The sequence below is a fragment of the Excalfactoria chinensis genome, chromosome 19, assembly GCF_039878825.1.
Source record: "Excalfactoria chinensis isolate bCotChi1 chromosome 19, bCotChi1.hap2, whole genome shotgun sequence".
NCBI lineage: Eukaryota > Metazoa > Chordata > Aves > Galliformes > Phasianidae > Excalfactoria > Excalfactoria chinensis.
In genome coordinates, this window is record NC_092843.1 from 158,928 (window position 1) to 185,514 (window position 26,587).

Below are 26,587 nucleotides of genomic sequence, written 5' to 3' on the forward strand. Positions count from 1 at the left end.
CGGCTGTCCGCGCGTGGCCGGAAGGAGCAGCGGTGCGGCGTGAGGGGATTCATGGCGCTGCTTTATGGCGCCGCTTTATGGTGCGGACGCGGCCGGGCTCCGCGAGCGCCGTGTGTGTGTTGCGGTGACACTGTGGGTGTTGCGCTGACACCGTGTGTGTTGCGGTGACACCGTGTGTGTTCCGGCGACACTTTCCTCCCTCCCGCTCCGTCCCGCCGACTCCCGTCGCTGCTGCCCGCCCCGCTCCCGCTGTCAGGACGCGCCGCCTCCGGCCGCAGCCCGCGCCGCCTGCTCGGGAACTCGCGCGGGGTCGCTGAGGATGGAGGTGGAGACGCTCAGCTGCCGCAGGGAGCTCAGGATGGCTGCGGGGACACGCGGGCACGTCAGGGTCCGGCCCGGGACGGGCGGCCCCCCCCCCCCCCCGTCTCGCCGCGGCCTCGTCCCGGGCGTCGGGACCGAGCGGTGCCGCGCCGGGACTCCGGCTTCCTTCGGGAGCGGCGGAGCCACGTACAGGGCCGAAGCGCCGGGAGGGAGCAGTGCTGCTCCAGCCAGGCCAGGGACGTCTGCGTGAGGCTGTCCATGCTGGTCGTGGACACCATGCTGTTGAAGGACTCGAAGAGGGGCCGGATGATGACGCTGAACTGTTGCAGCAGTTAAGGAGCGTCGTGGTGGCTGCGGTGGCTGCTCGATCAGCTCAGTGGGCAACAGGGCAGCAGCGGTGACGGCAGAGCCGGGAAGGGGCCGTTGCAGCCCCGCCTCTCGCTCCCAAGCCTGGAACCACAGTGTGTGCGGAACCGTTTCCTGGGGTGTGCCACGCTGACCGCCCAGGTGAAACCATCACGTTCCTGGGTTTGTGTCTGATCCTTTCCCAATCTCTAACTGGTGGCTGCTGCATCTCAGCGCCAGTTCCTAAGTTATTGGGAGCAGCTGCCTGCGTAGCAATGCCGAGCTCAGCTCTGCTGACTTCCCTGCTCCCCAAGGACCGACCATTTATTCCTACTCTGCTCTCTCATAACATTAGTTTCTTCTACGCATCTGAGCACGTGCCTCCACGTGTCACCCACAGAGCTGCTTGAACAGCAGGGATCCCACAGAGCTGGGAGGAGAGGGTGGACCCGGTGTGTGTGGAAGGGGCACTGAGAAGCCGGCGCTGGCCCAAAGGATACAATCCAGAACTTCCAGTTGTGCAGCGTGGAGGAGCGCACGTAGTCGTCAAACATGCTGCGCATCTGGTCGAAGCGCTGCCGCGTGATGGGCACCCCGGTGGCTGGCAGCTGCTCCTGGCACAGGCTGTGAGGCACAAACAGTGCTGTGGGGCCACGGGTAGGAGGCTGGGGCACACGGCAGCTGCCCCACGGGAGGAGCCCAGTGTGCCGCAGGGCTCGGTGGCTCTGCATGTTCCAGGCAGGCGACATCTCGTTCTCTGGGCAGCACGTCGCACACAGCACCGTTTTTTGAGCACTGCCCCGTGCCGGGGAGCACAAAGGAAAGTGGGTTCTGGCAATGCTCAGAAGAGGTGCTGCGGCCTGCTGCCCCTGGCACTGCCATCGGCCCTGCCTAGCTGTGCTGATGCAGGCAGCTACTCCCTGCTGCCCCCACGAGCCGTGCCCGCCTACTTGATCGAGCTGTTGAGCTCCTCAATCTGCTCCCGCAGCCGCTGCGCCTCGTCCTGGAGAGCTGCCCGCTCCTGCTGCAGTTTGCAGATGTACTCAGCAGTCTTCTGCAAGGTGGTGGCCTTGCTGACCTGCAGAGTGGCAGAAGTGGGATGGTACGGGGAGCCAATGGGGTGAGTAGGGCACAAGGGGCTGTGTGCTCCATTGCTGAGCCTTGGCATCAGGCTGCAGGCCTTAGGCACAATGTTAATGCCGGCACAGCCCAGGGCCGTGTCATCACTAGGCGATGTCCCATGTCCCTGCACGCCTGGCGCCAGCCCATACAGCACCATGTGCTCACCTTAATGCTGGGCTGGGCGCTCAGCGTGCTCACCAGGCTGTGTAGCGTGTCAAAGCCCAGCTTGATATTGAAACGTCTCTTCTGCTCAGCAGAGATGTGTGTGATGCGCCGGCTCTCCATCTGCAGGCAGCAGAGATGGCCTTGGGCCTCTCCCTGCATTGGAGACAGGCTGTCCCCAAGCATGCATCGAGCGTGGGGCTGAATGTGGGGGCAGCAGGGAGGGGGTGCATATGGAGAAGCTGCCCCTGTAAGAGGCAGCACTTGCTCCCACCATACCTTGCTGGAGTCCGGCCTGCCCCGACGGGAGGGGGGATGGTGCAGGGAGATGGTGGTACTGGGTGGTGGAGCAGCTCCCGGGGACACCTGGCTGGGCTTGGGCCAGTCACTGCCTGGGGGATTAGAGGGAGTGCACTGGGAGAGCGTGAGCACTGCAGCACTGCCCTGGCTCTGGGGCAGCAAACCCCTCAGCTGGTGGCGCCGTGTCTGACCACGTCTTGTTGCCCCATCTAACCCCAAATCTCTCTCATTTTCACAAGAGATGGGAGCATTTGGGACATGAAGTTTCAAATTCCCAGTGGGGTGGAAACCACCAGCAGAGCCCTGAGTGCAGAAGGGCTGCGGTTTGCAGCACTCAGCTGGAAGTGGAAATGAGCTTCCTGCTCCCGTCTGGTTTCTGTGGGTGAAAGCAGGCTGCTTCCTGCCTTAAAACCCAGCTCTGGTTTTCAAAACCACATTCTGACATTTTGCTACGTGTTGTATTTTCCTGTTTATGGTTTTGCCCCCCAGCGAAGGAGCCAGACGAATGGTCTGCGCCCTCCCCAGCAGAAAGAAATGGTTTTCTTTCAGGTGGGTAATTAGAAGCAGTAGAATGAAAAATAAATTGAACTTTCTCAGAAGAAAAACCACCAGACACAAAAAACCCAGTTTGGTTCAAGCTCCCTGCAGGAAACGGGGCATCCTGCGGGCAGCCAGACTCACCACAGACCAGTGTTGGGGAGAGACGCTCAACCTTGGGGACCCGCAGCGGCCCTGGTGCAGCACCTGCCTGCATCACAGGCACCTCCTGTGAAGGGCTGGAGCCAGGAGACAGCACCGAGCTCAGCTGGGCCACTCTGGGCAGGAAGACATCAGGAACATCAGGGACATTGCTCTGCTGCGGAGAGAAGGCAGGGGGAAGCAGGAGGGAGGTTGGGGCCAGCACCCCCTGCACGCCAGGTTTACGCAGCCCCTTTGGTTACTCAAAACCCGCAGTGGGACCAGGGAGCCCCACAGGGCCCTGAGCTGAGGTCTCTCCCAGCTCTGCCACTTCTCCATCTGGGGCTGACTCCCACCCGGCCTCACTCCGAGCTCCCGCAGTACCTTGGCCTCAAGCCCCAAGTACATCTAACTCTGTTTTGCAAAGGGCTTCACACAGAGCCACTTTCTCTCCACTCTCCTTGTTCCCCAGCAACACGAAGGCAATTCCCAGCCAAAGGGAGCAGTCCCCAACCTGGAGATAGGTGGGTGCTTACCGGAGAGGCCGGGGACGCAGGCATGAGCGCGGGGCCGTGCACGTGTGGAGCATCGAGGGCTGGCTCCTGCTTGGCTGCAAGAAATCCGAGAGCAGAAGGGCGCTTCTGCATCGGGCAGTTGGTGCTCGGGTGACATTTTCCCGCCCCGTGGCAGTGCTGGCCCTGAGCACCAGCCCACCTGTCCATCTGCCCCAGGGACGGCTGTAGCTGCAGGAAGCTGCCCACCTCTCCCAGCATTCCTGCTTCCCTCCAGATCCCCCCAACTCCACCACCCCCAATTCCCCTGTCACCCCTCACCTGTGGCCAGCAGCTGGGTCAGGCAGACGTTGGGCACTGTCAGGTGTGGAGGCACAGCAGGGCCTGGCGCTCTCTTTGCCTTGGTGCCGCTGCCCTTCATCTTCGGCCGCTCGCCCAGGGTCGGCCCTTTTGGGGTAGCAAACCTGGGCCCAGGTGGCACGGCGGGGTGCAGGTGCTGGGGCGCAGCTGGGCTGGGGTACCCTAGGGGCACCACGTCCATGGCGTAGCCCAGGCCCGGGGTGTGCTGGGCAAAGCACGGCACGGACAGCGGGGATGCGGGGTGGGTGAGGAGCGAGGGGCCGGGCGAGGCGGGGAAGGGGAACTTGGAGTGGGGTGCAGAGGCAGGGGAAAATGGCGGCTGTGAGCCCAGCAACGGGGTGCCAGGGGCCTGGCTGGGGGCGGTGTAAGGGAGGCTGAGTGGCTCCGTGCCGAGGCACTTGCTGGGTAAACCGTACTGCAGCAAGGGCTTGGGTTTGAGCTGAGGGCTGAGGCAGCCAGGCACAGCGGTGAGGGGCTCAGGGGCCAGCGGTGGCTGCTCGGGGCCAAAGAAAGCGCCGTGGAGGCTGAGCTGGGTAGCGTCACCGGGCTGTGGGGGACACGGCTGTGTCAGGAGGGGTGGCTCGGGCACCGGCAGCCGTGGGTCATGGGCCAGGGTCCCGCTCACCTGGACGAGAGGGCTGGGTGGGAGTGGGGCATCGGGGCTGGCGGGCACGGTCCCTCCATTGCCATAGAGGGGCTCAAAGCAGGGTGGCTCCTGGTAGCCCAGCGGCATCTGCGCAGGCAGCGGCCGATGGCCGATGAAAATATCTGTGGGGTGAAGCAAAGAGATGGTGATGGGCAGTGGGGGCCTGGGGAGTGCTTCAGCCCCTGGAAAGGGGGATGCAGGGTTGGGGCATGCAGGAGGGAGCTGCATGCTGTGCCTGGGACCGGCAGGGACTTGCTGGCGTCATGTTCACCTGTCAGGGCTGGAACAGCTCCTGGCTGTGCAGCAGATTTGGTGCCCTGGTTGTGAAACATCAGAGCTCCACATGGCGGGAGAGAAGAGGCAGCTCGTGCGCTCAGCCCAGCTTTGCCATGCACACTGGGACAGGAAAACCCGCCCAGGAACACCACCCAAGGGTGGAGACCCCATCCCCAACACCCAGCTGAGACCGCATGCTCTGGCTGCTCTCGGGGATCCGGTCTCTCCCTGCATCCCCACCGCCAGCCCTGAGCTGTGCAGTAACTGAGCCCTTATGCTGCGGGGCAGTGGCAGAGCTGGCAGATGTGGGGCAGCCCTGAGGAGTGGGTCGCACCGTCCTGGAGCCACGGGACAGTCCCACTGGGGTTGGGGCAAGTGTTTGCCTCCCAGCCCCAGTCCTGCTGTGCGTGCTGCCTGTGGCTAACCACATCCCATGGCCTTCCTGAAGCCGAGCCCCGTGACCCAGCCACGACTCCCTCTCCCTTCCTGTCTCCTTCCCACAGCCCCAGTGCTTCCGCAGGCCCAGACACCATGGCACAGAGTGCTGCCTGCTGCCTGGGGCATCACCTCCCCACTGAGTGGGAGTGCTGGGTGGGCTTGCAAGCAGCTGCCTGACAGCCTCTGGCACGGGGTCTGTATCCAAGCAGCTTCTCCAGCTCATGAGCACTTACACCTCCACTGTGTGTGCTCAGCTGCCCTGAGCCCTTCTGAGCTGCTCCTGCCCATCCAGTATGCCCCGAGCGCTGGCCATGCTATGGGGGCTCCTGCAGGCTCTGGCACAGGCTGCCATGCCTGGGATGCCCTGGCTGGAACAAGCAAAGCCTCTGGGACTGATAACTGTTTGAATCTACACCTGAGGAACAAATGCAGCTGCAGAGGGAAATGCCATGACCATCCCAGCAGTGCCACACAGCACATCGCACCTGCTCTGCTCAGCACTGACACGGCCCCTTCTCTCCCAGCCCTGCACACAGCGGCTGCAGCCAACGTGCCCTGGCTGGGGATGGTATTCAGCTACATACCCTTCATGGATGGGCAGCAGCACTGCCATCCTGTTCTTCCAGCCCACAGCTACAGACAGATGGCCGCTGTCTGCACAAGCACTCCCATGCTCATAATGGCCTCCAAGGCACCCAGAGCCTCCCAGCTCCACCATCCTCCAGGGCAGCAGTTCATCCTCCTCAGAACTGAACTCTTCCTGCTCCCAGTCCCACCCAGACTGGGGCTGGGACACACCGAAGCTCAGGAGCACTGCAGAGCCGCACCTGCCCTCCAGAGCTGGCCCTTGGTGTGCACAGGGGCACAGCCAGGCATGGTTGCTGCCCTCGCAGGGACCGCAGCACCTGGTTCCACACTGCCCCCAACCCTCATCTGTGCCCACGCTTTGCCATCTCCTGCGCACACCGTGCCATCTCCTGCGCACACCGTGCCATCTCCTGCTGCCGGCACCAAAGCTACGCATGCATTTACAGGCATTTCTAATGCCCAGCTCTGCAGATTCGATTCCTCTTGTGTCGCTTGCTGTGCTGCCGCAGTGGGTGGCAGATGCTGCCCGGCACAACAGCTGGAAGCCCCCTGTCCTCCACCTCTCCCTTCCCTTCCCCACCCTGCAGCTCTCGCCCATGCTCCTCTCCGCTCACACTGCCCTGCCCCGCTGCCAAGCTGTGCAGTGCAGCCAGGGCACGGTGCCACCTGGGGGACGAGAGCCCCCGTGGTCAGCACACCACACCTTCAGCATTCTGCTCCAATACCGGGCTGCTCTCCAAAGAGACTCCTGTTACAGAGCCTGCTCCCAAGGCTGGGACACTCCGTGGTTGGCCCTTGACTCTGGGAAAGCATGGCAGCGCCATGGGGTGATGCCACCCCACCAGCCTGGCCCCAGGGCCCCAGTGAGCAGTGCAGGTCCTACCTGGAGTGCAGGGCCAACAGCACTCAGGTACCGGGCTGGGCTGCTCCCTCGTCTCTGCCATCGGGACTTCTCCACCCACCCCACACTGCGCTCTGGCACCCACTGAGGACACGACGTGGTTCCTCATTTGGGGATTGGCTTGTGCTTGCTGACTGACAGGCACCAAGCTCAGTGACAGTCCCCAGACACAGCGATGGCCCCGTGACCCCACTGGAGTCCTGAGCCCCCGCTCTGCCCTGCTGGCCTTGTCCGTAAGGCACAGACCCAGGATCCAGAAGCCCTGCGCACACTGGCAGCAGAAGTGGCTGAGGGGACTTCACTCAGGGCTGGGTGCATTTCAGCTCTGGCACACAGCGCCCAGCCTTTGGCAGCAGCCCCCTTCCTGGGAAGGGACTCTCCATCCTCTCACCCTACAGCCCTGTGACCACAGCGGCAGCCCTGCACAAAGCACAGCCGACGCTTTATCCCAGGCAGCACCCAGGGCAAAATGCTCATAGAAATACGTAGCTTTGGATGGGCACCACAGTGCCATGTGCCATTCCCTGCTGGAGGCCAGGCTGTGCCACATTGTGCTCACGCCAGCAGCACCAGAGGGAACGCTGCCCATAGACAGAGGTACTGGGGCTGCTCTGTGTCACTGTCAGGAGGTGCTGCTTCAGAGGTCAGTACAGCCTCCCAGCTGCATAGGACCTGCAAGGGGAAGGGCACTTCTCAGGTGTCATTCTGACCCCTTTGGGCTTTGCCCACGGTTCAGCCCACAGGGACGTGGGGACTAGAAGTTGTGAGGGCTGCACCCAACTGGGCACACCAGACTGCCCCACGGCTGCCCTGCTCCCCACCAGCATCTGGTCTTGCATCAGCCGGTGGCTGTGTGGTGCAAGGGCCTGTGCTTCCTCCAGCAGAGGGAAGTGGGTGGTGGAGGCGGCTGCAGTGGCACGGCAGGAGCCTTGTGCAGGCTCTGTGCAGGGCATGGACGTGTTCTGAGGGCTCCCAAGGCCCGGTGCTGCCAGAGGCTGCTTGTGGGGTCCCACCCTGCAAAGTGTGCCCATGCCACTGGCTCCAGCACATCTGAGGCCTCTGGTGTGGCGTGCATCAGCAGTGCCTGGCCCTGGCACCGCCCGAGGGTACAATGCACAGGGCACATGTGACAAGGACACATCCTGACTGACTGCACAGCACTCACGGACACCGCACTGCTCCAGCAGAGTGTCCTGTGTCACAGGCAGGTCCTGGTGGTAGCACTGCGGGCGGAGGTGCTGCCAGGATGGCTTGCTTGTCCCCTGTTGCCCCTCAGCAGCCCTCTGCCTGTCCTGGACACCACCAATACTTCTGGTTTTCAAGGCAGGGACTGTGAGCTGTCCTCAGAAGACACAGCACAGTCCATCATGGGGTCCCAGCACCCACCAGCTGCTCTGCAGCAACAGAGCAGGGAGGAGAGGGACAGTGGTACAGAACCCACTCCCTAGAGGTTTCTGCTTTCTGTGGGGATAACTGCTCAGCTCCACGTTCGGCTGCAGGGTGTGCAGAGCTGCACGGATGTAGGGTTGCACCCAGGCCAGCTCTTACCTGATATCTCCATGGTATCATCCAAGCTGGGCTGCAGAGGTGCCAGGTCTGGCTGGATCATGTCAGCATTCCCAATATACGCTGGAAGACAGAACTGCAATGTTAGGATGCTGCATCCCCAGCTCCCCACCTCAGGGCTGGCACTGCCAACCTCACTAACAACCACCCACAGCCTCACCCTGTGGGTCGCGCCCTGCCCCACAGCACCGCGCAGGGACCCATCCTCTGGGGATATCCCATTCCCACCACTCCGCCCAGCAGCTTCTCTGGGGCCTCATTCAGGGCCCTGAATCCTCTGGGCAAGGCTGCAGCTTTTGGTGCAGAGCCAAGAAGTAACAATGTGCCACGAGCGAGTTGTTCTCCTGATCCTCCTCCTCCTCCTCCAGCAAGAGCGTGGCCCCACAGGGGTCACCTACCGTCCTCGGGGAGCTCCTGGTGGGCGCTGGGTATCTGTGTCATGGTGAAGAGGGTGTCAGAGATGTCCGAGAGGAATGTGTCCAAGTCAAAGTGCTGCCTACCCCCCGGCTCCTCCTCCTCGTCCCCCAGCAGCATGGGCACCACGTTGCAGAAGAGCTGGTTGCACCATTTCTCCGTTGGTCTCCAGGCATCCTCGTCCTGCACGAGATGGAGCAAGGAGCCAGTAGCACTCCTTGCAGGCAGCGCCCACGTCCCAGCCTGAGGCCTCCAGCTCGGCTCGCTGGTGCTCCCAGAGAGTCAGACGCCCCAAGTGCCTTCCACAGCCATTGGCGTCATCACCGACCGTGGCTTTCACCTGCCCTTCTCCCGAGCTGCCCAGGGCAGGGATCTGCGCCACGTCCCGCTGCCCCTGCCTGCCCTTCCCCAGCACACTCACCCGCTTTGGGCTGGAGAGCTCTCCCTCCCGGCTGGACTTTCGGAGCTGGAAGGAGAAGAAAGCCTGGATTGGCCCCGGCAGGGCTGGGCAGGGCAGAGCGGGGCAGGGAGAGGGAGCAGCGGGCTCCTGCCCTCAGTCACCTCCCGGCAGCCCGCAGGACCACGCCGCCTGCTCAGGCTCTGGCCCAGGCTGCTTCACATGTGCGCGGAGCCGTGGGGTGCAGCGGTGCGGGGCTGCAGCCCGGCCTTTTCAAGATGAGCGAGGGAGGAGGCTGGCACGGCGCTCCACCCCACGTGGCAGGCGGCCAAGGCCGGTGCCAACTAAACCAGCACCAGATTATCGTGGCTGGGAGTGACACCGGGTGACTCCGGGGTGACGCTGGGCCACCAGGCCTCGTTACACGTGCTGCCTGGCTGAGCTGCGGCTGACAGCGAATCCCGGCCCGGCTCGGGCCCCGCAGCGAGTCCTGCCCGTCCCACCGCAGCACGTGCACTGCGGGCGCAGCGCCAGGCCCAGCCTTGGAGCGGCGCTCCGGGCAGAGCCGGCCCGATCCGGGCTGCTGGAGCGCGCGGCAGCACCGCGCACGGCCGGGATGGGGTCACCGAACCGCGCCACCGTCACCGCGGGCACAACCGGCGGCTCCGCTTTGGACGCGCCGATGCGCCGCAGCGCCGCCAGGGGCAGCAGGGCCAGAGCCGCTCACCCGCTTCTTGTAGTAGGTTCTCCACTTGTGGTACTCCCGCATCACCACCTCGATGCGCCGTTTCCAGTAGTTGCCCTCCAGCACCACGGCCTGGGGGGGCGATGCGGGGCGTCACGGCCGTGCCGCACCCCGGAGCCAACCCCCGCCCCACACCCGCAGCCAGCCCACGCCTGCCCCGGGTACCCGCAGCCGGGACCGCCGTCCGCAGGACGCATCACCATCACTTCATCCCTCACGTTCATGAGCGCAGCAAGCAGGGGTGGGAGCTCTGCTGCCGGCGGGTCCTCAGCTCCTCCCTGTGCCCCCCACACCCGCCCCCAGATCCGGCTGTCAGGAGAGCCTACACTACCTCTGGTTTGCGGTGCTCATCAGCCTCCGACCCCTCCAGGGGGGTGATGAAACCACACACGGGGTTCTTCCTCTGCTCCACATCTGCTCAGGGGAAAACACACTTGGCTTTGTCCGCAGCTCCCTCCCCGCGCAGGGGAAGGTACCCGCGTGTCTGGGCACTGCCATGATGAGGTGCCTGCAGGGCTGGGCGCCCTCTGTGCCATCGCGGGGTAGCCGGGTGCTCAGCAGAAGGAGCAGGCTGTGCCCCATACTCACACTGGATGTACCACGCTCTCCAGATGGCATTGTTGAGGCGGATTTTATCCCGGCAAAGCAGCCGCTGCCCCTTGAAATTCTTCCACTTTGGTGACACCAGCTTCCCACTGCAACACCGAGCAGAGGAGGAGCTGAAGGGGACCGTGCTGGGACCCCCAGCACAACCCCAGTGTGAGAGCTTTGCTGATCCTGCAAGGCCTCCAGAGCACCGGGGGTCACAGCATGGCAGGCAGAGGAATCCCCAGCTGCAGGGATTCCTGACCTTCCCCAGGTGGTGCCGACTGCTCCTATGGCTGTACCAAAGCTGCATCCTCACATGGAGTGCTGTGTGTGCACTCCTCCCCAGTCAAAAGGCTGTCCCTTAATGACCTCTTTTCTGCTCTGGATCCCACTGACCCCTGTGCATGCAGGGAGGAGAAGAGGCTGTGGCTGGGCATGGTAGGTGTTCCATACCCCATGCAGCATCTCTGGAGCACCCAGCAGGTGACAGCAGGGTGTCCTCTGAGAGCTCAGCACCGCTATTGCTCAGCCCCATCTCTGCAGTGCTTCTGTCAGGGCTCCCTCACTGCTGCTGCCAAGATCCTGGGGCTCCCTGCTCCTCAGCTCTGCAAAGTGGCTTTTCTGGCAGCTCTCCTTGCTACAGGCAGACACTGCTGGGCTGGGAGGAGCAGAGAGCCCCGTGGTTCCAATCACTGATGTAGGAACGCATCCATGGGCCAGAGCTCTCTCGCCCTCAGGAAGGACTGGGAGGGATGATCTGTGCCCCCAGGCCAGGAAGGACCCTGTCCCCACCGCTCTGGCCTGCAGAGGGTTAAGGCCCCGTCTCTGCACTGGCCACTCCACTATCAGCAGGATTTTGAACTTTCCCCATGGCACAAAACAAACAGCATGGCGTTGCCAAGCAGAGGAGCCAATGGAAAGGACGGCCTTCCCCGGCACGTGGCCAGCTCCTGCTGGTCAAGGCTACCAGCCACACTCCTCCCTGGTGCTGCCCACGCTGCCCACTGGCTTAAAGGAGCAGCCCAAGCCCTCAGCCCTGGCCCCAGACTGCAGCAGAGTGTGGCCCTGCATGAGGCTGGGGGGCTGCAGTGTGCCACAGGACCGGGGCTGGGAGGGAGATGCCTCTGAACCGCGCCGCAACCTGCTTTCTTTCTCCCATTAATGATCCTTTCTGTTTTGGAGCTTATCAGGCTGATCTTTGCACACTGGTTTGCCTTGAAGGAAGCCCCACCCTTTACTGAAATTCTCTGCAGAGGAGGTGGATGTGAACACTGCACTGAGCCGCGACAGGACTGGGACGCAGCAGCACTTTGGCACAGCGCAGGTGTCCCGCTGCCCTGCAGGGATGGGATCACAAACCCCACTGCTGGCTGCGGGACACAGAGCTCAGCCTGAACCCAGCCCTGGCACTGCAGCCAGCAGCTCCTGTCTGCTCCGTGATGCCTTCAACCTGCCCAGAAGTTCAAGTGTTGCAGCCCTCACTGGGCAGTAAAATTTGTGCTTTGCTCCATGTCAGCACCAAGAGGACGGGGAAGGAATGAGCTGGAGAGATGCAGGGCTGTGCGAAGGAAATGGGCTGTAGCAGGGGGAGAAGGCCGAGGGATGGCCCTCCTTGCCAACATGAGCCCCCCTGGCCTTCCCACCTCACGGGAGCAGCGGGCAGCAGCAGCAGAGCCTTTCCTTGTTCTGTAGCAGGAGGGACAGTGCCGGCCCCAGGCTGAAAAGTGACCATTTCTCAGTCCTGAGCCTCCATAGGAGGCTGAACCTGAGCTCTGACTCTTTTTAAGGTGCTGTAAAGCTGTGATGTCTGTGAGATGGAGAGGGGCAGCATGGAGGGACAGAAAGGCACCCATGAAAGAGAAGAACCGAGGGGAGAATTTGGGTACAGCCTAATGGCAAAATTTCCCCAGCTGGATTCCATTACCCACAGCTACCCTTAATCCAGGGCCAACCAAGAGCTGCTCCCACGGATGCTGAACAAGGCAGCTAGGAGACGCTGCTGATGTTTCAGGCTCTGGGGTGGCCAACAGGGCTGCCATTAACTTTGTAGCTGTTGTGGATCCTCCTTGCCAAGGGCTGCCATTCAACTTCAGCTACGGTTTGTCACGGTGTCGGCCCTGGGGCTGCTGCACGCACAGCAGACACCTGAAGGGAGGGAGCCGTATCTGCAGCATAAGCTGTGGGTGCTGCACAGCTCCTGTCTGCTCCACCCCCAGCCACTTGCCCCTCTCCTGTCTGCCCGGAAGCTCAGGGGCACATGAACGAAATGCGGGCATCTCCAGCAGCAAGTAGGGCAAGTGTGGGGCTGGGACAGCAAAGCCAAGTGGGGCTGCCCTGTCCATCAGTGCCACCCGCACATGGCACCCAGGGTGACTCGGCTGGTGACACCTTGGCTGTCAGCCCGGTGACAAGAAGCGTGGCCATGGGCTGCGCCACCCAGTGCTGAATCCCGCCCCATCCCTGCACGGCTCTGGTCTCACCAGCACCCGAGAGCGACCTCACTGTGCACCACACCAGAGGGAGGCCGGCAACTGAATGAGACCCGGTGTGGGACCAGGAGATCGGCAGCACTTCCTGCCTGCCCTTCTTGGGAGTGTTTTTACAAGGCACCAAGAGGAGATTGACGGCCCAGGATCTTACGGGGACATTTTGGGAAAGCCGAGCCAACAGGGAGTGCTCGGAGCCTCGGGGTCCTGGTGAAAGAGGGGATGCGGGCTGAGGTCACAGGCCCGGGCACTGATAGACAGGAAGCAGGTGCTGTCACCAATGGTGTGGGGTGTGTGGGGTGCTGATGACGGCTCTGCTGGAGGAGGGTGGGTAGGATGCTCCGAGACAGAAGAAATTCTCAGCTGGCTCCATCAGAGCTGCCCCAGCACCAGCTCCTCCCCCTGACACCGCCCGGGATGGCATTTTGTCAGCAGATATCACATCGCAGCCCAGCAGAAGATGGGGATGCCATCCATCGCACGTAGCAATTAGCAGCGGGGCAATTAGCGGAGCCGGGGCAGCACGGCCATGCGGGTGGGCCTCACAGAGAGCTGGGGATCAGCGAGTTGCCCTGGGACTCACCTGTACTCCAGGCTCATGCACTCGAAGAGCCACGTCAGGGTCGGGTCAATGCTCCGCGGATCGGCCGCTGAGGGCTCCGCACGGCGATGGGGCGGCGCGTCGCGGTGCGGGGATGACACCATGAAGTGGCCGCTGTGAATGACCTGCGACGGCTTCTGCCGCCCGCTGCCCGGCCCCGCTCCGCCCGCGGCCGCATCCTCAGAGTCAGAGTCAAAGTCAGAGTCGGGGCCCGGCCCGGCCGGGGGCTGCGCGAAGGGGGACGGCAGCCCCAGCCGAGTCTGCGCCATCGCCCAGCGCTGTCACCCGCGTGCCGCGCTCAGCCCTTGTGCTGCAGCACCGCCAGCATCCGGCCCACAGCGCGGCCTGAAAGGGCAGCACGCTGCTCTGCTCGTCTGCTCCTCTGCTATTCTGTTCCTCTGCCGCTCTGCTCGTCTGCTGCTCTGCTCGTCTGCTCCTCTGCTGTTCTGTTCCTCTGCCGCTCTGCTCGTCTGCTCCGTCTCCCCGCACCTCGCCCCGCACCGCTCGCCACGTGTTGCGGCTCAGCCCGGCCGCGCAGGGGAGCCCGGCGGTGGCCGCACTTATAGCAGCGCGCTGATCCCGCCCACGGCGCGCCCCGTCCCGGCTGCAGGTCGCCGTTCGTGGGCTCCGCGCTCCGGGCCCGGCTGGCCTTCCGTCAGCCCGGTGTCCGTCCCACCGCCCGCTGGCAGTCGGCTCTGTTTACCCGGAGCTAATCGTGCGCCGGCAGGGAGAGCGGCGCGGTGTTTACCCAGCGCCTCTGCCCTCGTGCGTCTCCCTGCACTTCCGAGGGAACAAACACAGATTAAGGGACGCAAACAACTCAAATTATAGCAACGGGCGTCCAGCTCCGCACAGCGCTGCGAGGCACTGAGCCGTGCTAAGGAGTGCGGGGCGGCCGGGGGGAGAGCACGTGCCGAGATGTGGGGGGGGGATGGCAGCGCTGGGCCGGGCGGTCGCACACCGCAGGTATTGATTGGGGACGGGCTGCCTGCCGGGCAGCTGATAGGAGAGAGCTGCTGTGCTCTGGACTAAAAGAGAGGAGGTTTGGATTAGCCACCAGCAAGAGTCTTTACTCAGAGGGCGGTGAGGCGCCGCGCTGCTGCACAGAGCGGTGGGTGCCCCATCCCTGGAGGTGCTCCAGGCCGTACAGCAGACATCACTGCTGCTGTTTAACCAGAAGGCGTGTGCTGCTTTGGGTCCTGGCATGAGCAGCTGGAAAAAGTCATAGAGATGAGGAAGTTGGGTAATCAGAAATGAGAACAGCGAGAGAAAGTTGCTTATATCAGAAAGCCCACCTTCAAAAAGAGATCAATGGTGTGGAAAATCCCAGGGCTGCAGGGAATAAGGAATAATTCGATAATGGTTGTCCATCCCTTTTCAGAACACAGTGTCAAACCTGAACCTCCCCCGGTGCATTTTAGGGCCATCACCTCTCATCCTATCGCTGTCACCTGGGAGCAGAGGCCGACCCCCATCACCACCACCACCTCCTTTCGGGCAGCCGTGCGGAGCTGTGAGGTCTCCCCTCAGCCTCCTCTGAGCTCCAGCTCTACTGGCAAGGTTCAGCTCTCCAGAAATATCTTTCACATTCCAAGCCTACGCTGCAAAGAAGATGGTACAGATGTCACCCTGCAGCCATCTTCCGAAGAGGCACTTCTAACACCCTTTTACTTCTGAGCCAGTGAGTTTTCATCTGCACTCACAGTATGTGCAGCCCTGCAGCAACGTGGGTGCCAGGTTTCATCAGTTTAACAAAACATTGCTTGCTCTGCAGTGCTCCAACACTGATCACGGCATCCTCTTCCCTTCTCTCTGCCGGCAGATAGAAACCATTTGAGGTCAAGGCTGCATCTCACAGCGCCCCAGGTGGCGGGCAGCAATGTGACTTTCCTTTCTGCTCTGCCCCATTAATCTGAGAGCAGCTCCAGCCCTGCTGCTCTGCCAGGGCTCAGCCAAGCTCCAGCTGCAGCGTGAACAAAGTTCAGGTTCGTTTTGCCTAGCGGGCCCTCAGCATGGCAAAACCGCAGTGGATGTGTGGGGGTCTGCATTAAGCAGGCCTGGAGGAAGTGGGTGAGGTGATGCCTACAGAAATAGGCCGATCTGTAATGTCAGAATGGAGTGTGTTGAGCTAAAAGCTCCACCTTTTGGTTGAGGTGAACAGTTCGCGCTGCTGGCAAGAAACCAGGGATCAGCGAGATTGACTCCAGGCTGGAGGCAGCAGAGCTCCACCACGAGGCCAGCAGCCAGCGCGGCCAACAGAGCAGAGCAGCCTCCCTGGTCAGCACGGATCCGAGCCGGTGCTGCATGGAAGGAGCGATGATGCTGGCACAGCTGGGGACGACACCTGCAGCAGCAAAGGGAAGGAGCAGAGCCACACAGCTCGTCCTCACTTCAGGACCCTGCCGGGTGGGCGCAGACATTACCTGTCGGAGGTGGCAGAAATCCACCTGGGAAAACCAAGGCAGAAAGTTTAGCACAGTCTCCTTGGAAGACATCAAAGCAGCATCAGTCATCTAACAGGATAAGTAACATAAGCTGTTACACAAAGAGGAGCCCTAATGGGATATTGCGTTATGCTGGAGACGGTTTGATGTATCTGGGCCACTGCTCGCTAAATCCTCCCTGAGCACTCCTCTGCTGCGGCTGCTCTGGCTACAGGGTTAATCAGCTCCGTCCTGTTTATCAGGAAGACGTGGGCTCTGGGGAGCACCCCTGGCGATGGCTGCCAGCTGGATGGACCTCCATTCACCAGCACATCACACACGTCCATTCACCAGCACAGCCCGGGCTGGCCCTCCAGCCACGAAACTACAGACACCTGAAACAATTCATGCCCTGCGAAACTGATCGATTCTGCCACTCCATGAGCAGAGAGTTGGGATTTTCATTCTATTAAAATCCCTGCTATGGACATTTTCCCCCGTGAAGAGCCTGACGCTGATGCTCCGAGATGTTACAGGAATGGATAACAGCTTTGGCTCTGTTGCACTCTCCCAGTTCTCATGTCCACGTGTGCCAAACCCCACAGCTGTACAGGTGGGACACAGGGCGATGGGTGCCTCAACAGCTTCCATGGAGACACAGAGCCTTCTTAGTCAGAAATAAGAGCTGCATTTTAACAGTCAGAAAAGGGTTTTTTATACATTCTTCTGCAGGAGCAGAAATTTACCATTTTCTGACACCTTGGGTTACAGCGAGGCGCAGCACAAGGCAACTAATGGGAGCACCTGGCAGCAGCTTAGAGCAGGTAACGCGGATCTGTGGCAATATATCTGATTAATCACCTCCTGTATCACAGCCAGGGAAATTAACGCTGAGTTACAAACCCTCCGGGGTCTTTTCATGCTGTGAGAGTGATGGGAAAAGGCTTCTGAGTTCCTGAGAGCCGTGCAATAAGTGAGCGCCGCTGAAAAGATCTCCATCAAACCCAAATGGTTTCAGCTCATTCAGTCCAAAGGGAGAGCGTAAACTTTAATTAACTCAATAGCTGTCGAGAGCTCGGAGAGCCGCAGATTAATGGCGCTGGCACAAAGCTGCCGAGCATCAGCAGTGCAGGCAGTGCAGGCAGCCCCGCAGGGTGCCCGGGGGCAGCAGCTCCTGCTGCCGTCCTGCTGCCAGGGAGCTGCTTGGAAAAAGGCCGAGCCCAGAAGAGCCGAAGCCCAGCCTGCTCAGTGCATCCAGCAGGATCCTCACGTGCAGCCCCAGCTCGGGACTCGGAAGCCTTCAGGTGATGAATTGTGTCAGTGCAGAACATGCAACCATCAGCTGCCTTCATTCTGCTCCCATGTCTGCACTGTCCTGCTGGGGTAACAGAACTGAGAGCTGGGGAGAAGCAGCATCTCTGAGGGCAGCCCCGTGTGCTTGGAAAGGGCTGCAGCAAATGGGCCAATGATGGAGGGACTGGACTGCTGAGCTGGGGGATTACTGCGGGAGAGGGTTCGGAAGGACAAAAGAACCACAAAAACAAACAAACAAACAAACAAACAAATAAAGCAACAAACAAATAAATAAAGCTACAAATAAACCAACCAAGCACGCAGCGCTCAGCTTGAGTGAAAAAATGAGACATGGAAAAGGAGCGCTGTCAAACTGCTGCTGGCTCAGCTTCGGGCTGCCGGGCTGGAAGGGGCGACAGCGGGGAGCGGCTGCGCGTGCGGACAGAGCGTGGGGCTGAGAGTGCGGGGCTGTGCGCTGTGTGTGACTGTGTGACTGTGTGTGACTGTGCGCTGTGTGCGCTGCGGGGCTGTGTGTGACTGTGCGCTGTGCGCTGTGTGACTGTGCGCTCTGTGTGGCGGTTCCCGCCTCCCGCCCGCCGTGATCCCGGCCCGTCTCGCACCGCGGGGCCGCCGCCACTTTCCCACAACGCCCCGCGCGCCGCGAGTTAGAGGCGGGGCGGCCGAGCGGAGCGCGGAGGACAAAGCCGGGCGGCCGGCCGCAACGCGGGACCCGGATGTGCGGGGGGCGGCGCCGAGCTCCGATTGGCCGCGGCGGGGAAGGGGCGGGCGGATAACGGAGCCACAAGATGGCGGCGCGCTCCCCGCCGCTTACATAACGCGACCTCTCACCCCGCGCGCGGCGCGAGGCGGATTGCCGCACCGGCGGGCGGGGCGAGGCGGCGCGATCGGCGGATCCTTCGGCCAATCGGAAGGCGGCGGCGCCGGCCGTCGTCCAATAGGCTCGCGGGGCGGGGGGGAGGCGGGCGGCGCGGGGCGGCGGGAGAGTTGGGGCGCGCGCGAGCTAGGCCGGGCCCGCCGCCCGGCAGGGGAATCTCCCGCCATTTTTCAACCCTCCCGCCCGGCGGATCCCGCCGCCATGGCGCCGCTGCTGGGCCGAAAGCCCTTCCCGCTGGCCAGGCCGCTGCCGCCGGGAGAACCGGGCGAGCGCTTCATCATCCCGCACACGCAGGAGGCGTTCCGCACCCGCGAGTATCCTCACGGCGGGGGGAGGAGCGGGGCGGGCGGCGGGTGCGGGGAGCCGGGCCGGGCCGCGCGGAACAAAGGGGCGGCGGGGCGGTGCGGGGCCGTGCGGGGCCGAGCCGCGTTGCGGTGGGGCCGGGAGTTCCGCCTCCCCCCGCTCCGGGCCGCGGCCACCAACGGGGATGGAGCGCGTCCTGTTGGTAACGGCAAAACAAACGGAATCCCGGCGGAAGAGAAAGCGCCGAAAGCGGCGCGGAGTCGGATCGTGCTCCGCCACCAGCGGGCGGGAAGAGCCGGGAAGAGCCGAGTTCTGCCGCCGTCCGGAGGAGCCGGCCCTGAGCGCAGCTCCGAACGGGCAGCGATGGGGGCAGCCCAGGGCAGCGATGGGGGCAGCCCAGGGCAGCGATGGGGGCTGCCGGCTCGGCGCCTTCTGGAAAGTTCACGTCGCCGGAGAAACGTCACGGGGCTGGAAGGAGAAACGAGCGCCGGGTTCGTGTCGTTGTGCGCCGGCGGTGCGTGGATGGGAGCCGGGCAAGAGCTGGAAGGGCTGCGGGGCTGCGGGGACGCGGTTCACGGTGAGGGCAGGCGGGGTCCGTTGGCTGCAGCAGTGCTGTGCCCGGGCTGCTGGGTTTCCCCAGGCAGAGAAGCAGTGAATCAGCACTTGCCCTGCGCGGTTCCTGTAGTGCTCAGCTGTGAGCGCGCTGTGCGAATGCACTGTGTGTGCAGGAGGCTCTGGCTGGAATGGACCCCAGTGATCGTGAACCTCCAGCCCCATCGCACAGGCATGGCCTCCAGCCTGCATGCCTCATACTAGAGCAGGCTGCCCAGGAGCCCATCCAACCTTGGACACATCCAGGGATGGGGATGGTGTTCAAATCCTCTTTGAATCTGCTGCTGTAGAATAGGGCGAAGAAAAATATGGGCATGTGGCCTTGTCTGGTAGTTGTGAGTAGTCACAGCTGTGACCGAGCGTTAAGGAGTCTGAGGGCAGCGGGCAGATGGGCAGAGTGGCTTGGGAATGTATTTGGCTGTGACGTTTCTTTGTAGCTTCCTTCTGCAGCCAAACCCAGGAGAAGTCATTAAGAGGAACCGCGCTGCCCGTGGTGCCCTAAGTGAGTGGGCACAGTGTGGGCACAGTGTGGGCGAAGTGCCGGCAGCTGGGCTGCTCGCTGCTGGAGCTCTGCAGGCACTGCTGGGATCACGTGGGCTGTGGAGCAGATCAATGCTCCGTGTGTTGTGTGTGGGATGGGCTTGTCCTGTTCACTGCGCACCTGGGAAAGCCGACTGTGTGCGGTGTGTGTGTGTGTGCACAGTGTGTGTGCGCTGGGGGCTTCGTGTCAAAACGTGGAGTTGTGTTGGCTAGTTGTGTTGGCTGGCTCATCTCCCTGAGCGTGTTGGTTGCTGTGTGACACCAGTCGGGCAGTGCGAGGGGATGCGGCTGGTGGGGCTGACCCTGGGCTGGCGTGGCTGTGCTGAGCAAAGCAGCCGCAGGGGCTGTTGTGGGAGCGGTGCTTGTTTCCTTCCCAGGCAAAAACTGCAGCAATTGCACCCATCTTCAGTTTGTGCAGTGAGCAGCAGAGAAAACACCAACCAGGCTGCATTTCGTGTGCACGTTAAAGACTAGTTTACATCTTCAGTGCAGTATCAACCAGCTCAGATCTGGCTGAAGGATGGCAATGCTAAAGCATTATTGTGCTGTGCTCTGTAATTGTTGCAGGACTTTGCTGTCCACCCCAGGAAATGTTCTTCCTAAAAGCATGCCGGGGAGTTTGCCCCTTTAGCTGGTACGCGTGGGGACAGTTATGATGCTGTTAAGACAGTTATGATGCTGATCATAGCTGTGATACAAGCTGCAGATAGTTTGTTTCATGCACCGTGTGTGTTGCAGCTTTCTGTGGGCTGACTGCGCGGAGCCGTGCCCATGGTTGGTTATTTATGACCATGCTGAGGTTTGTGGCAGCTCTTGCTCTGTGCTGCTGGCACGTCCCACGTGTAGCACCATGCCAGACCTGCTGCATGGTCCGAAGTGCACCGCATTTGTTTCCAGTCCGAGTGGAAAGGGCAGACAGTGTGTGTGTGTGTGTGTTGTGGAAGGTTTGAGATGCAGCAAACTTTGCAAAAGCGTTCTCCTGCTGTTTGCCTTTGTGCTTGCCCGGTGGCGGCAGGGTGGGTGGCCACGTGCCTGCAGCGTGCAGGTGAAGCAGAGGGATGCACAGTGCAGGAGGGAGCTGGGAGCTGCTCCGTCTCTGTTTGCATCCCTGCCAGTGAGGGCTGCGATGGCTTCCCTTCTTGTGGGGAAGGCACAGGAAAGAGCAGAGTTATGGTGTCAAGTTGTTCATTACTAAAGCAGCCGAGTGCTGTGAGATGTACAGGGCTGCTGGTTTCCTGTTTTATTTCTGCTGCTTGGAGTCACTGCAGACAGGTGCCCAGATCCCCCTCTGGCCTGGTTCTGGTGCCCTGTAGGCAGGAGGCCGCAGGCTGCTGGGCTCTGCCATGTCCACAGGCACTGGGAGGTTCCGTCAGCATGGCTGTTGTAAGCTGGGCTAACTGCAGGGATGCTCCGTGTGCAGCAGCAGCCATCCCCGGGCTGTGTCTGTGCAGCTGCCTGGCAGAGCTCACACTCCTGCACCTCCTGCTCTGCCTCGGGGCTGGGGAGCAATGCCCAGGAGATGTGGGTTTGTTGGAGTTGTGACTTGTCTTCCTAATGCAAATCTTAAAACAAAATCAAACAAACAAAAAAGGCCACCACCAAAAAAACAACAACCCCAAAACAACAAAAAATCCAACCCAAAACAAAGACAAAAGTGTACAGCAAATGAACAGGCGGGTGGATGAGTGAGGATGTACGCTGTGTTTTCTGATGGTGCCTGTGCAGCCTGTAGGAAGCAGCGTGTAAGTGCGTGAACCCCTCAGGGCGTTGGAGCAGCAGTTCCCAGCAGACACTGAGGGTCCTTCTGTGCCTCTTCCTGGTGCTGGTGGTGCTGGGGCTGCTTCCCCTCGATCGGCCTGTGGCAGCTGGGATCTCAGCAGACCCCAGAAGTGCCGGCCGCACGTAATTCCTGGCGCGTTGCTCGGCTCGTTGGTGGCAAGCAGTTTGTCTGCAGTGCAGAAGAGGACGGGCTGCGGAGCCCTGTCACATCCTGGTCTGAAACCGCTCAGATTTAGTGCGGCACAGATGCAGGGTCAAACCTTACCGTAACGCGGCCTTTATGCACTCAGAGTCTAATTGATAAGATTGTTTTGTGCTACTGTGGTGGTGCCTTCTGTATAACTCCTGTTTTCCTGAGCTGCCGCTGCTACAGAGAGTACGAAGCGCGGTTGGAGCGATACAGCGAGCGAATATGGACGTGCAAGAGCACAGGAAGCAGCCAGCTGACACACAAAGAGGCCTGGGAGGAGGAGCAGGAAGTCGCTGAGCTGTGAGTACCATGCAGAGCTGTGTGTGTGGGCACCGGGGCAGGGGCTGCGCGTGGGGATGTGGCTGCTGGGTTGGGAAGTGGCTGCACGGCAGCATGTCCAGGGCTTCTGGAATCAAAAGCAAAATGGGAATTTGATGCTGTTACCAGAACAGGACAATAAGGTACTTGGCTGTATCTTGGCGTTACTGAGCTCAGACAGCTCAGTGTGTGGTGTTTGGTGTGCTTTAGAGCTCCCTGAGTAATGGGAATTCTTCGTAGTGAAGCCCCGAGTCCTTGGTCAAGGTCCAGCAGGACCCTGGAGCCACAAGGGAATTGTCTGTGAAGTACTTGTCTGTGGCTGAAGTCACATCTGTAGTTTGGTACTCAAACTACACAAACAGTGCCAGACAAAGGACGTGTCTGTTCTGCAAACGGATTACCTGAATTTGTGACTTTTTTTACCTGCATTTGTACAGGGCAGGTAGTGGTACCAGCCAAGGCAGGAAAACTTCTGTGTCTCGTGGTGAAGAGTACAAATTCCTGATGGTTGGTGGAAGCTTCGTAGCTTCACCTTGAGGAGAAATTCCCTATAATGTAAGGTTTAAATGCATTTTAAAGGCAATGAATAGGAAACCCATTTCCTGCTGGTCCTTATTTCACTGGAGCTTGAAGTACTGCTGTCACCCATCAGCGGTGTTTGTGCTCGAGAGGAGGGTGTGCAGCTGGCAGCCCTTGTGTTCCGCTGGGTGGTGAGGTTGGATTGGCTGAGTGCTTTAAAAGAAGAACAACGAAGAAACAGAATGTAAATGGAAGGTTTATCAGTAACTCCTGGCTGTCGGCTCTGTAAATGTTGGGGGAAAAGAAGATTGCATGACATGGGTGTGAAAGCTGGTTTAGTGGCTGCTGACAGGAAAGAAAAAAACCAAGGCTGCTTAGTTTGCTGAGGGGGTCGGTCTGTTAGTCTGCTGGTGGCAGAACAGCAAACAGCAGGGGAAGCTAAAAGGGTTTCGGAAAAAGTGGAGCATTTTGTTCCTTCTGACGCTAATGTGAAACAGATCTGATTTTTTGCAGCTCAGAGCTTTGCACAGTGCACTGCTCAGTACCTTCTCAATAAACGGATTTGGCTGGTTCAAAAATGAAGGAAACTTGTAACAGTTTTTTTTTTTGCTTTTTTGAAAAAGTTGTGAGATTTTGATGTGATGAAACACAAAATGTTTTCCCCTGGAAAGATGAGATTGGGTGAGCCTGCCTTGGCTGTCTTTGGGGTCTGTAGGCCCGGAGTTTGGGAAGAAGAAAACTAAATGTTTACCAGCATTATCTTATGGTTTGTTGGAAGCAACGGTCTTGAACAGGCCTCAGAATAATGACAAGAGCTCGGTGTATATTTAACGTCAGTTCAGGAGGCAATAATTACCAGCAGGAAAAGGTTTACCAGCTGTGCTGCTGTGCCCAGAATCCCCTACAGCCTTCCTTCTGGGGAGGACAAGTACAATTAGTGCTGTCAGGCCAATTAACACTTCATGGGCCGGACACAGAGGGCAGCTCATGAAAAACTGTCTCTGCGTTCCAGTGTGGTGAACGTTTCCTGGCTGTGACTGCCGCTGGAATTGCAAAATGGGAGATTGCTTTGCATTTTGGCTGTAATTCCCTGAATAATGAAAGCTTCTCATGCCCTTGCTCAGCTTGAAGGAGGAGTTCCCCATCTGGTATGAGAAACCTGTGCTGGAAATAGTTCACCACAACACAGTATCTTTGGAAAAGTTGGTGGATGCTGCTTGGGTGGAGATCATGACCAAATTTGCTGTGGGAGAGGAGTGTGATTTTGAGGTAAGGAAGTGTTTTCTATTTGATCCCCTGCTTTTGCACAGAGCTGATCGGGGATATCTAAAGTGGGTAAGGACAGATCAGTCACTTGCATTGTCAGAAAGATGGTGAGAATTTCTTTTCTGTGGAAGCCCAGTGACAGCACCTGCTCTCAAATGCAAAGCAGTTCTATAAACAGAAGCATATGGATGCCCCATACTGAGGTCTCGAGTTGGGGGGGGGGGGGGGGGGGGTTGGGGAAAGAGAGGATACCTTTGTTATGCAGCTTAAGTATGTGATGCTCATATACACACACACACACACACACAAATATACGTATTTGTTTTAATTAACAGTGGTTACAGTTCATAATCTGCTGTGACCTTTTCACATAATGTGTTCCCAGAAGTGGTAGTCTTGAACTGATGTATGTTGAAGTCCACAGCTTAGATGTATTTAATGGTGCTCTAATAATTAGGTAAATCCTGTTGAAACTAGGATTGATGGGGAAAACTCAGACTTATTTAAGATCAGGAAAGTGATGAAAAACTGTTTTCTGCTGTCTGTCTGTTTAGGATGTATTCTCTCTTTTGGAGCTACTAAAATAACTCCTTTAAAATGAGAAAGCAGCATTGTGAAATGCTGGAGAAACTTGTGGGTTGGCAGTTCTTGTTCTTAAGAATTTGTACAGAGTGTCCAGATATGAGTAGGAGGGGGAATCTTGCAGTTGTTTCACGAGAGAGATGATGAGCTTCTCTCAGTGTTTTGCCAAACCACAGTTTACAAGCCCTTTTATTTATTTATTGAGAGTTGTTTGCCTTTTCAGTGGGGTGACGTTTTTTCTGCCTTCTCATGGCACTGGAGTTTGTTCACACGTCTGGCTCAAGTTTAGTTTTTGTTAATATTCTGATGCAGGTCGGTAAGGAGAAAATGCTGCCTGTGAAAGTTGTGAAAATACATCCCCTGGAGAAAGTTGATGAGGAGGCCTCTGAAAAGAAATCTGAAGGAACTTGTGATTCCCCATCCAGTGATAAAGAGAATTCCAGCCAGGCAGCCCAGGACAATCAGAAGGAGTCTGTCCTGAAGGAGGAAGACAACAGGAGGGAAAGTATGATGCCCCTGGCATCCGTGATCTGTTACCTTACCAAGTCTCCTGACTTTTGGAAGAGATGGGTGGCAGGAATGGGTTGTGATGTACAGAAGCTGAAGCTTATATGTACACTGCTGAAGTTTAAATTGCTGTAGGACTTTAATATGTGGCAGTGATATGCAAATTGAAAAGTCTGACTTACATCTAACATCTTATAAATTGTGTGCTATATATACTTAGTAGGCAATTATTCTTATCTGTCAGGCTGCTTCAGTGCTTTCATTGAGTCATAGCCACAAGTGTGAAAAACATCTGGGGATTGCTTTCTTCAGTAAGCTTGGGTTTTTGTCGTGCGTGATGAAATGTGCAACCTGAATATAGAAACAAGAGACTTGGTGTCAGCTGGCAAGGAGATGTGATTCCTTTGTGCTCCTTCAGTTGCATCTCTCCTGAGAATGATTTAGAAAAATTATATGAATATACTTAAAATCTGCAGCTAAACTAGCTCATATACACAGTAGCACGTAACTGGAAGTCACTTAATGGCCAGAAAGATAAATTATATTGAAAGTGACTTAAATTTGAAGCCAGTAATTCCTGCAGTAGTTATTTCAAATACGATGTTGCAGAGCCAGCTGGCTAAGCAGCAGCTTGCTAAGCAGGTTGCCAGTTGAATCATAAAACCTATTGTCAATCTCTAAATTTCATATAACTTTTCTGCCTCTTCAGAGGTAGCTGCACCTTGGCTTCTGTAAGGAGATGAGTTTAAGTAGTGCTAGTAGTCCTTTATGCTCCTTGAAAACAGGTGTGGTCACTGATTTCAGACCTATTTTGGGATTCCACTTTTTGCCTCTGTCTAAATAATGTTTCTGAAAGCTAATTTGGGGATTTTTCCTAACATTTCAGTTAACCAAGGACTGTACAGGTGGTGCGAGGGTGTACAGTTCCAGTTAATATTTGAGTTCTTTAGCTTGGGAAGTCTAACACTGAGACGCTTAGTGTCTTGTCTTGGTTTCTCAGATGATCGAGCACGTAGGTCTCCTCGGAAGCTTCCAACTTCTTTGAAAAAGGAAGAAAGGAGGTGGGTTCCACCAAAATTCCTGCCCCACAAATACGATGTCAGGCTGAAAAATGAAGACAAGGTGAGATGACTGCTTGAATCCTTACTGTTATAACACAAGCATAGAAGCTCAGTTTAATAATCACTGCATGTCTGTATGACATAGAACTTCCTGATGGAGTTGAGGAGTTAGAACAAGATGTCTGCAGTTACCAGCAGGACTAACTAGTCTTACTGTTCCTGGTTACAGTTTGTGTTTGTGCATGGAAACACCTGATAATCCTGTGGTACCATGCAGAGAAACTAAGTCAGTGCTTCACTGGCTTTAGAGTCACTACTGTTTCCTGGCTAACCTCCAGTCAGGCTGTGAATGAAACGTGGTGAGGGTTGGGGTACTGATAATGGTGAGCAGGAGGTGCTGCTTTTGTTCTGACAGAACCTCACTGAGCATCACAGGTAACTACTTGTGGAAGCTCTGTATCTGCACCACTGCTGCTTGTTTTTTGTCATCTGTTTGCCATTTTGATGGAGGCAGGACTGACCTCAGCTTAATGAGTACCATTCGCAGAGTTACTCCTCTGGTATCAGGAAAGGAATCGAGACGAAATAAACACTAACATGTAAAAACTTCTAGGTTAGTAGCAAGCACGTGTGAGGAACGGTCAGAGATGTCCATAGCTGCCAAGTAAAGCAGTGAGTTTTGGCAAGAAGTCTGCAACATAAGCTAATACTTCTAAGGATTTTTTGGCTAACTGAGTCTCAAACTCGTGTCTGTTATATATCTCAGACCTGCAAGTTCTGTTTTTGAGTCTTTGTTTAGTAGTTTGTGGACATGAAGCAGAGTACCAGCCCATGTTCCTTTTAGCCATATAAT

General features: G+C 58.5%; 2 protein-coding genes across 4 annotated transcripts in view; one reads left to right on the top strand and one right to left on the bottom strand.

The window, feature by feature from the left end:
* Positions 1 to 6: 6 nt before the first annotated feature.
* Positions 7 to 13,715, bottom strand: MLXIPL (MLX interacting protein like). Of its 3 annotated transcripts, XM_072353591.1 has the most exons (17): positions 13,429 to 13,715; positions 10,360 to 10,466; positions 10,103 to 10,185; positions 9,754 to 9,843; positions 9,051 to 9,095; positions 8,614 to 8,812; positions 8,198 to 8,278; positions 4,426 to 4,568; positions 3,762 to 4,347; positions 3,465 to 3,538; positions 2,932 to 3,106; positions 2,230 to 2,342; positions 1,954 to 2,073; positions 1,617 to 1,744; positions 1,167 to 1,290; positions 512 to 641; positions 7 to 362 (listed from the first exon to the last, which is right to left on the bottom strand). In XM_072353591.1, the coding sequence occupies exons 1-17, from the start codon at positions 13,713 to 13,715 to the stop codon at positions 253 to 255; spliced, it is 2,595 nt and encodes an 864-aa protein (XP_072209692.1). In that variant the 3' UTR covers positions 7 to 252. The 3 variants fall into 3 exon arrangements, with proteins under 3 accessions (XP_072209692.1, XP_072209691.1, XP_072209690.1); XM_072353590.1 differs by having other exon boundaries at positions 3,762 to 4,568; XM_072353589.1 differs by having other exon boundaries at positions 1,954 to 2,106; positions 3,762 to 4,568.
* Positions 13,716 to 18,014: 4,299 nt separating this feature from the next.
* BAZ1B (bromodomain adjacent to zinc finger domain 1B) overlaps positions 18,015 to 26,587 on the top strand; it is a 35,488-nt gene continuing 26,915 nt past the window's right edge. The window contains exons 1-5 of the mRNA XM_072353337.1: positions 18,015 to 18,371; positions 21,665 to 21,781; positions 23,443 to 23,587; positions 24,479 to 24,671; positions 25,674 to 25,795. Of these exons, the coding sequence (XP_072209438.1) occupies positions 18,259 to 18,371; positions 21,665 to 21,781; positions 23,443 to 23,587; positions 24,479 to 24,671; positions 25,674 to 25,795 (690 nt within the window). The 5' untranslated portion in view covers positions 18,015 to 18,258. The remainder of the gene's footprint in view (positions 18,372 to 21,664; positions 21,782 to 23,442; positions 23,588 to 24,478; positions 24,672 to 25,673; positions 25,796 to 26,587) is intronic.

Excerpts from the sequence above, each read along its gene's own strand:
- MLXIPL (XM_072353589.1), bottom strand. The coding sequence starts at position 13,715 with ATGGCGCAGACTCGGCTGGGGCTGCCGTCCCCCTTCGCGCAGCCCCCG. Across the intron at positions 9,844-10,102 it reads ATGAGCACCGCAAACCAGAG|GCCGTGGTGCTGGAGGGCAA; the intron begins GTAGTGTAGGCT and ends TCGCCCCCCCAG. Across the intron at positions 1,291-1,616 it reads GAGCTCAACAGCTCGATCAA|CCTGTGCCAGGAGCAGCTGC; the intron begins GTAGGCGGGCAC and ends TGTGCCTCACAG.